At 46.9% G+C, this 10,623-nt stretch overlaps 1 protein-coding gene across 1 annotated transcript; it reads left to right on the top strand.

Moving 5' to 3' along the window:
- Positions 1 to 7,648: 7,648 nt before the first annotated feature.
- LOC110456231 (putative deoxyribonuclease TATDN2) lies at positions 7,649 to 8,610 on the top strand. Its single transcript, XM_021506834.1, has 2 exons — positions 7,649 to 7,960; positions 8,101 to 8,610. Exons 1-2 carry the CDS (start codon positions 7,649 to 7,651, stop codon positions 8,608 to 8,610), a joined length of 822 nt encoding a protein of 273 aa, XP_021362509.1.
- Positions 8,611 to 10,623: the final 2,013 nt, after the last annotated feature.

The raw sequence follows: 10,623 nt of genomic DNA, 5'->3' as shown, positions 1-10,623 counted from the left end.
TTTGCGTTGTTATCCATGGACCCCTAGCGACGAGTTGTAGCCAAGTCCCCAAGACCGCACCGCACTGCTCCGTTTCTACTGAGACTGCCAAGGGGTGAAGGTGCTGATTTGCTTGTAGGAAGCTGAAGATGGGGTAAAAATCGATTTTGAAATGTATTTGGATTCTTTTTGATACGCAATAGATGTTATTTATTTAAAGTACTTCACTATATTATTATGTTGTTGTACACCGGGTTTTTTAGGTGTATTTTTCAGATTTTTAACTACATGTGCGGCTTTTGTTGAATTTTATCGAACCTATTGATTGCGTTTATTGTATTGTGGTGAAAATGCCTAGTAAGTGCTGGCTATCAAGCCTCTGGGTGATCTAGACATCAGAGCAGAGGTCACGTGACCGTTCGAGACCCGCTCTTGATGATCGAACTAATGAAAGTAACAGACGTGTGCTGATTAGCCCGTATATACTGGACCGAATAACTCTATCGTTTCTGCTAGGACCTGCCAGCCTGGCGGACCTCACCTGGACGTTTGACAACTATCCTGGTGAGTTGCCCTTTAGTTTGTAGAAATACAACATTGGCGACGAGGAAAATTTTTGCGAGCGGGGAATGCACGTGTAAGGAAATTGAAGTCAATTTTCACGTGGCACGCACCTCCTTAAGCTGAGGTATTTGCTTGAAATTTATTAGTTAACTAGTACAATATTTTCTTTATTCAATAATAATGAAAACATAACGAAACCCCCCCAAAAAAACCCCAAAAAAACTGGTTGGTATAAATTGTGAAGCGAGTGAAAGGAACATTTCACAACGAGGCTAAGTTGTGACGCCATTTTCACTGGAATGTTGGGGATGCCGGAAGTGGTTAACAATAAGCCTATTGTTTACATCCGGTACACTTGTACTCAGCTAGTTGTGCTTGTATATCTAGCAGTATATGACATAGCCAGGCCAAGTGTGTCAATATACTTTGAGGTTGTTAGCATGAATATAAATCAGCTGTAAGGTTTTCAGCGGGTATCATTGGTGATATTGATACATGCTAACAGAATACAACCTAAATAGGATAAGATAACATTCCCATAAGTTGATGCATATAAATGTTATTATTTATTGGAGTACTGAGATTTATTGAGGTATATAAATTTCGAATTAGTTACTATATTGATAATGAGAGAATTGTTGATATTTGAATTGAACTACATGTACTTCTATGGAACTCAGTGTTATGACATGAACATTTATTGAGGATTATAAAGATCATCATATGACTACATAACCTACAATACACTAAGAGTAATTTATTGAGGTTTATAAATTCAATCCTTCTATTACTATATTGCATGTTCCGTGAGGTTTATTAGATTTGTGTTTTTATGCGTCTGATGAAGGAGGGGGAATACAGAGATTTATCCTGAAATAATTAAACTGAGGCTCAGTTTGTTTTTTTCCTTTCATTCCGAGATACAAATCGGACTTATTACCAACAATCATGGCACATAACTTTTCTTTTTCGAGCAATACAATTTTCATTAATTATGAAAAAGAATCGAAGTTATGTCACCTCCCCCGCGTGGGAAAGAAAGTAGCCAAAACAATTCGGTGTTTTCGTGAGGAACATGGGAACATTGATGCAAGAACCATCTATGACATACCGAGATTGCGGGTAACACCGGAACTCCTGGAACGAGTGGATTTTGAGCCCAACTCCAATTATGACCAACCGCGACGACAAACTGACCAGGAATTCATTGGAAAACTGACAGCAGTAATAGATGAGAAAGCTAAATCAAGGCCAAGACGTCCAAAATACAGCTCTCCATCAGGGAGCGAAGACGAGAAGCCTCATGACCATAGGACTAGAAGGTCTGAACAGGTAACCAGAGAACGTCGAGGTCGACGTAATGATGACAATGACAGTGATAGTGACAGTGAAAGCGAGGAGGATAGACGGCCGTACAGGCGTCGGGGACATAGGGAGGACAATGACAAGGACCGTCGTCGTTACCCACGTCATGGCCGAAGAGAGGGCAGCGAGGATCGCCGCCGACCTAACTTTAAGCCGTCAACTCTACCAAAGAATTTGGAGTTTAATGGAAAGAGCAACTGGTTGTTGTTTAAACAAAAGTTTACCCGGTACGCAAAGGCTACAAGTTGGAATGACCGGGAACGCAAAGATGCATTATGTTGGAACCTCACTGGCAAGGCAGGGGATTATTACAGTCTACTCCTGGAAGTGGACGGGGAAATGTCCCATAGGAAGCTAATTATTGAATTCGAGAAACGATTCAAATGTGAGGAGCTACAAGACACTTTACAGGCAAAATTCCAATGCAGTAACGCGGTTTTGCCTGGGTAGCAAGGATAAGGAGGCCGGACAACATGCATGTTTGCAAAAATGCAGCTCCATGCAAAAGGCTGTAAAGGCTATCGAGTGGTACCAGTGTATCCACAAAGCAGAGGGAAGGAACCGGAAATCCCGTACAGACTCTGCTATAATCTACAGGACGGTAGGGTTCAGAGATACCTCTACGGACGATTCACATTCCTCTGAGGATGGTGAGGAGCGAACGGGCCCTTCCATAAAGGAGGTGAGATGGCAGTCCCGCAAGGAGCAGGGACGCCGGTTCCCTGCTTCGGCTCTCAAAAAGGACGACCATAGCTCGGAGAAACGTCTCTCGACATTGGAGGCAGGATTACAGACCCTCCAGCAACAGATCTCTAAGCTGTCGGCCAGTATGGAGTCGAGGTTCGACTCTCTCCAATCTGACAGGAGGTCCCGCAATCTGAGCCAATCTCCATACACCATTCAAACCAAATCACTATCCGTTTGTTTCAAATGCAGAGAGCCAGGCCATTTTGCCCGAGAATGCCCAAAGAAAGAGGATGTACCTACCATGAGCCCATAGAAGGGTAATTTAAACATCCAAGGGTCGGGACAATAGGCCAAATCCTAGACCCAAAAGAACCACCTGGCCTAGGTAGGTCCAGTCCCGAGAAGGCAGATTCCCGAACTGAGGAAAGGGAAAAGGGTACTGATGCCGAGGTCGTCATCATCAACCAGGTCAAGTCCAAGGCTCTCTACCATACAACCGTGCACCTAGGTGACACCAAGGTAGACGCTATTGTGGACACGGCGGCCGAATCTTTTATTCTGTCGGACAGGGTCTTCAATATTCTCGACCCCAAACCCCCCATCATATGCAAAAATAATTTCCAAACAGCAGGAAGAGGAATGCATATGTCCGGGTACAAGGTTGGCCCTGTTAGCATACAAGTGGGCTCTACAGTGTACCACGAGGTGCTCCATGTGGTTCCTATCGAGGACGATATGCTGCTGGGTTTTGATTTCCTCTATGGACGGGGGGCCAAAATTGATATGGGGAACCACCTGCTGAGGATAGGGAAAGATACTGTTTCCCTCAGAGTTGGGGAGCGGGACAACACAACGCGTGAAGGTACGGTTACTGTGGCCCAGCGGAGGATGATTCCTCCGAACTCGGTGGCACAAGTAAAGTGTCATCTTGACGGGATTCTGCCAGATTATGTCATCGAGGCGACGATGTGCAACAAAATAGTAGTACCAAGGACGGTACAGCTGAGTAGAAAGGGGCCAGTGGTATGCGTTCTGAACACCACCCCAAATTTTATGGTACTGAAGAAAGGAAAGGATATGGGGAAGGCTTCAGAAGCTGAAATTGTACCCGAGAACACAGGGGGGGGGGGCGTCGAGGTCGAACCTTACTCCCAGGGAATTCAGTGATATGTCCAAGCTTATACACGAATTCCAAGATGTGTTCGCTAAGCATACCTTTGACTTGGGTAGCTTTAGAGAGATCGATCATACAATAAATACTCCAGATGCCGCCCCATTAAACAGCGAATGAGGCGCACTCCCCTCAAGTTCGTAAAGGAGGAGGAGAGCGAGATCGCAAAAATGCTGGAGGCAGGAGTTATACAACCATCCAATTCGGAGTGGGCCTCGGCTCCAGTATTGATCAGGAAACGGGATGGGTCCGTAAGGTTTTGTATCGATTAAAGGGCCCTGAACAATGTAACGGTGAAAGACGTTTACCCCCTTCCTTTAGTTGAGGAGTGTGTGGACACTCTGGCGGGGACTCTCCAAACTCGACGCTAATTCTGCGTCCTGGCAAATACCGATAACGGAGGAGGATCAGAGGAAAACGGCCTTTATAACCAAATATGGGTTGTTTGAGTATGTCAAGATGCCGTTTGGTCTGACCAATGCACCAGCAACTTTTTTCTAGGGTGATAAATCTGGTGCTGAGGGGTCTAAACTGGAAAACGGTCTTGGCATTTCTAGATGATATCCTAGTCCTGGGGAGCAGTGTCGAAAACCATCTACAAAACTTGAGAGGGGTATTTTTAAGGTTGCGCCAGTATGGCCTAAAATTAAAACCCAAGAAGTGTATCTTTTTCCAGCGAAAGGTTGAGTTCCTGGGAAGGATAGTTAGCGAGAATTATCTGGAGATGTTGAGGGGCGACACCGAAACCGTTAGAGACTGGCCAACCCCGACAACCTCTAAGGATGTGGAACGATTCCTGGGGTTAGCCAACTACCATCGGGGGTTCATTAAGGACTTTGCTGAAATCACGGTCCCATTGTACCGTGTGACTGGAAAACAGGGTTTCTCGTGGAAGGAACCGCAACAGCGGGCCTTTGACACTCTAAAAAAAAGACTGGTTAGTCCACCGGTGCTAGCCCTCCCGAACGAGACGGACGCATTCATCCTGGACACGGATGCCTCCAATGAGGCCACTGGAGTGGAGTTAATTCAGGTACAAGAAGGACACGAGCGAGTGATCGCTTATGCCAGCTTTGCTCTCACGCCTGAGCAGAGGCGATACTGCTCCACCCGGAAAGAATTACTGGCGGTGGTAAGATTAACACGACAATTCCGCCACTATCTCTTGGGCAGACCTTTTTGGGTCCGGACAGACCATAGCAGCCTTACCTGGCTACTGAGGTTTAAGGCGCCACAAGGTCAATTGGCTAGATGGATGGAGGAGCTCAGCCAGTACAATATGGTATTGAGACACCGGAAAGGGACACTGCACGGCAATGCAGACGCACTAACAAAATCAACGGTGGGGAATAGTCACTATGTCCACGGAATACAGCCCCAAGATTTGCCGTGCAAGGGGTGTCACTACTGCCAACGAGTCCACAGCCAATGGGCGTCTTTCATCGAGGAGGTAGACGATGTGGTGCCCCTATCGGTTGTTGAGGACGACAATGCTATTCTGAGGAGGCGGGATATTGAGGATGCGACTCCAGTAACCGTGGAGGTGAGTGGTGATCTCTGTAGAGTGTCGACCCTCACAGAAAATGAACGGCTGGTCAAGGTAGTACGAGCCGATTTAGACCCCCAAAGGTGCTGTTGGGGATTTGCCATAAGAAAGGTCGGCGAGGAGCAAGACCTATAACTGGTACGGGACTGGCTGACCCTTCTGACGGTGTCATATTTTTGTCCAGTGTGGCAGCCACGTTTTACTGGATAAACAAGGAACGCCTTCTGATGAGTGAGGGTACTCTGTTCTTAAGAAAGAAAGATAGCCGTGAGCGAGTTTTGGTGGTGCCTAGGGGCCTTACAACTCCATCATGACATACCGGCCGCGGGTCATCAGGAAATATCACGTACCATCGCCCGCATGAGGGAAAAGTTCTACTGGTACGGAATGACCAATGATGTAGAGAGATATGTGCAGACATGCGAGATTTCTAACCAAAGTAAGAAGCCTAACAGGCGTGGAAAACACTCGCTGGTACAATACCATGCAGGGGCCCCTATGGAGAGGGTGCACATAGACTTTCTTGGATCGCATGCTCGGACGGAGCGAGGGAATGAACACATCCTCATGATGGTCGACCAGTTTACCAAATGGGTGGAGGTCATACCCCTACCCTCGCAAACAGCAGAGGTGACGGCCAGGGCAGCTGTCGACTCGTTCTTCTCAAGGTTCGGGGTCCCATTTAAGATATTCTCGGTTCAAGGGAGAAATTTTGAGATTAAACTATTTTCCGCGCTTTGCGAAACATTGCACATCCCCAAGTCCCGAACCACGCCCTACAGACCTTCGTCCAACGGACAGGTGGAGAGGTATAACCGAACCTTAATGGACGCGGTTCGGGCAAACGCCAGAAAGACTGGGATGTGTTCCTGCCACAACTGGCTGGGGGTCTGAGGTCTACGGTTAATAGAAGCATTGATCAAACACCCAACATGATGATGCTAGGCAGGGAAGTGAATCTCCCTGTAGATTTGATTTTCAGGCCAGGGGGCTCTGAAGAGAAAAAAAAGGTGCCAGCATAAATTTCGGAGTTGGTGGTGTCGATGTAGGAAGCCCACGATGTAGCAAGGAAACAACTGGGGCAATACCAGCGGAACATGAAGCGGAATTACGATCTCCGAATCCTGGAACGCTCATTCGAACAAGGGGATATTGTGTATATTTTGGACGATAGCTCGCTAAAAGGGATATGCAAGAAATTAAGCTCCCCGTGGAGAGGACATGGGATAGTGGAGGAGAGGATCACACCGTACTTGTTCACAGTACAGTTACGGAACAAACTTATGGTCTTCAACCATGACAAACTAAAGCCCTGTCGAGATCGACAGATTCCTGCTTGGCTGCGGAGTTTCACAGTCCCTGCTCCAGTATCCAACGTGGACACCGATGAGGGCGTGTACTGTACCTGCAAACAACACTGGGGTGGGCAATTCATGATCCAGTGTGATTATTGTGACGAATGGTATCACGGGTCCTGTATTAACGTCGCCCCATCAGATGCATTGGACATGAACCGGTACAAATGTTCACGCTGTAGATAAAAGTATTCTTATATATTGTGGTTTTATTTCTTCTGCAGGATTCAACTGAGGCAGTGATGAATCCCACACAGATTTCCCCAAAACGGAGGCTGCTAGGACTGGAGGAGGACGCCACCTCCGACGGGCGGCTGATGGATGATGAGGGGTTATTCAGGGAACTGTTCCTGAATGACAAATTGACATCGGACCACCTTGAGAGCATTGTTCTTGGCCAGGTGGCCGTGGCAGTTCGGATGGACAACAAGCCTTGGCTCCGTAAGGCGGCTGGTGCAGCGACCTCCCTGTTCTCAGACCAGTGGGTAAGTGAGCATATTTGTAAGCTACCCCAGCGACGAAGACGTTGCCGACCGACTGAAGAGCTCACACTCACTCGGTACTCCTGCTTGGTCACGATGGCCAAGTGCATGCTGGGACCCCGAGCCACTCTCCAGGAGCTCTGCGACCACCTCAACCGATACCGGGTGATTGCAGATGGCTGGCAGATTACCGACTGAAGGTGATGGCTGAGGCGTTGCCATCTTCTACCCTGACGGACCTGAGCCTCACCTATGCCGAAGCAATCCCCCAGCAGGTACCCACACCAGTGTGTTTGGGAGCCATTCTGGAAGAAGACCCAGAACCCTCGGGGGAGCTCGAGGTCGAGCTGTCTGAAGAGCTCACACTCACTCGGTACTCCTGCTTGGTCACGATGGCCAAGTGCATGCTGGGACCCCGAGCCACTCTCCAGGAGCTCTGCGACCACCTCAACCGATACCGGTTGATTGCAGATGGCTGGCAGATTACCGACTGAAGGTGATGGCTGAGGCGTTGCCATCTCCTACCCTGACGGACCTGGGCCTCACCTATGCCGAAGCAATCCCCCAGCAGGTACCCACACCAGTGTGTTTGGGAGCCATTCTGGAAGAAGACCCAGAACCCTCGGGGGAGCTCGAGGTCGAGTCCCCCGGCGTGGACCTTTTACCCATGCTCCATGCCTTCGATAGCCACTTCCACCTGGACCGGGCCCGTCGGAAGCTGAGACTACAGAAGGACGCTTCAATGAGGGAGGTGGAGGACGCAATACCTGTCACTTCGAAGGAATATGCACTCAGCATGTCTGGAGTGGCGGTATTCTGCGACCCCGATACATATCCTTCTCCGGGGGAGATACCAGAGCTGACCCGGGACGGGTATTTAGTGGCGATAGGAGTGCACCCGAAGCACTTCCTCACCCGTCACAAAAACAGACATTCCTGGATCTTCTACAGGTCCCGGAAGTGGCAGGATTTGGTGAGGTGGGGATTGACCATACCGTTCGTTCCCCGGACCTGTGGTTTCGCCAGGAGCAGCAGTTGCGGAGCTTGCTCCCGTGCACCCGGCCCCGCCAGGCACTCATCCTGCACATCCAGGGACTGAGGGATGACCCGACGGGGCTTGAAGCCTACATGAGGTGCCTGGATGTGGTGAGGAAGATGGTCCCACCAGAGCAGAAGATCCAGCTGCACTGCTTTAGTGGCACCGAAGAAGTGATTCAGGCCTGGCTGACGCGTTTCCCTAACACCTGCTTCAGCGTGTCAAGGATGGTGTCGAAATTCAACGACGCCCAACGCCATGGTGTGAAATGCATTCCATCCACCAGACTCCTAATAGAGACAGATGCGCCCTACTATTCGGTCAGCCCCGAGTTCCCCTGCAGCGCTCCACACTTGGTGGACCATACCGCCCGTCGTATCTCTCAGATCCGGGGGTCATCAGTTTGCCTGGGGTACTGGAGTTGACCGATCGGAACGGAAACAATCTTTTCTGAGTCCCGAGACGCGGGAGCCAGGATTCCAAATTCTAGGGGGGGGGGGGGCGAGGACGGGTAACCCTTAATTACCTTGATCTAGGGGGCCGATACCGGGTAACCCTGGATCACCGGTATTAAACCGAGAGCCTTGCTGGCCGAGGACGGCTGGACCACCGCTCGAATATGACGGGAAAGAGTGTGGTGAAAATGCCTAGTAAGTGCTGGCAAATTTTGAAGCCTGCCATTTTCAAACCGCAAATATTTCATTGCGAAACCTGATTCGTCAAAAACGTCGATAACTTTAAAACTTTTAAACCCGTTTTAAGGAAGAAACACTTCAAACCATAACGAATACGTTTGCAAAGTTCACGTAAATAAGATACGATTTGAATAAATATTTATGAGTATCAATGCATATTTATATGTAACTAATAATCAGTATGTGTGTATGTATGTTAGATTCAGCATGTCGTATTTTCAATACTTATTGCTATACAAACAAGAGGCCTAAGAGGGCCCGATTCGCTCACCTGAATATTGAAGCAGTCATAGCAAAATATTCTCATTAAATATCATATTGCAATAAAACTATTTCCCTCGCAAACTTTGTTGGCTCGATCTGTTGAAACTATCAGCAAAATATTATTATAAGATTCTATGCTTTTTGATTCTTCTTCACAAGTTGCTTGACATATTTTTCCCTGTGACCTTGTAAGTACATGTAGGTCAATGTCATTTTCTTTCTCAAATTGGTGAGCTCTATTCCAAAAAGCTACCAGCCAAATCTTATGAATCCATTTCTTTTAGTTCTTAAGAACAAATCCTTTAAAATGTTGTTGACCTCTGTGACCTCTAAAGTAGGTTGAGGTCATTTTCATTCGCAAACTTTGGTGAGCTCTATCCCAGGAAGCCACCAGCCAAATATTATAATTTTATGCCTTTTAATTCTTCAGAAGAACTAGTTTGGACCGTTTGACATATTTGAACGCTGTGACCTTGAAAGTAAGTCAAGGTCATTTTCATTCGCAAACTTTTTTGGCTCTTTCCCAGGAAATAACCAGCCAAATATTAAGGTTCTATACCCCCCAGTTCTTCAGAAGAAGTCGTTTGAAGTATTTCACATATCTGCCTCATGTGACCTTAAAATAGTCAAGGTCATTTTCATTCTCAAGCTTTGTTGGGGTCTTTCCCAGGAAGCTACAAGCCACATATTTAGGTTCTTTAACTTTCACCTCTTCAGAAGAAGTCGTTTTAAGCATTAGACATATCTGACTCCTGTGACCTTGAAAGTAGGTCAAGGTCATTTTCGTTTTCAAACTTTGTCGGGCTCCATCCCAGAAAGCCATCAGCAAAATATGAAGATTCTATACCTTTTAATTCTTCAGAAGTCGTTTGAAGTTTTTGACATTTTTGACCCCTGTGACCTTGAAAGTAGTCAAGGTCATTTTAGTTCTCAAACTTTGTCGGGCTTCTACCAACAAAGCCTTCAGCCAAATATCATGACTCTAGGCCTGTCCATTCTTCAGAAGTTGTTAGCACTAACGCGTGTCTGCAGGAACAATATTATCATGAAAATCTCGCATGTCATCCATAGCGTAGAATTACACACAAATTGTCGCTTTGGTGCAGCAAACACAAGCGGACCAGACATGTACCAGTTTATATATCAGTTCAACACATGACAATTGTGCATATTACAGATTCATCCCTGATGTTATAAATATTTTGTTCAGTATGTATTTATGCACATTTGTTCATGCCATATAAGGAGCGCAGCAATGTATTGGACCTTGTCATTAATCCGATTCCGAAATGGATGACAAAGTTGTGTATTGTGTGTTTGTTTGTAAATACAACAAAAGGGATAATTGTAAATAGGGAAATATACATGTATCACCATTGACGTCATTTCAAAGAGTGTACGTTTTCAAAATGCTTGGTGTGTTTTCTAAGGATATTTGCTAGACAACAAAATATATTTATCAAACTGTCAATTGTAAAC

The sequence above is a fragment of the Mizuhopecten yessoensis genome, unplaced genomic scaffold (assembly GCF_002113885.1).
Source record: "Mizuhopecten yessoensis strain PY_sf001 unplaced genomic scaffold, ASM211388v2 scaffold8573, whole genome shotgun sequence".
NCBI lineage: Eukaryota > Metazoa > Mollusca > Bivalvia > Pectinida > Pectinidae > Mizuhopecten > Mizuhopecten yessoensis.
The sequence above is the reverse complement of the archived record's forward strand: the minus strand, read 5'-3'. Positions and strand labels throughout refer to the sequence as shown.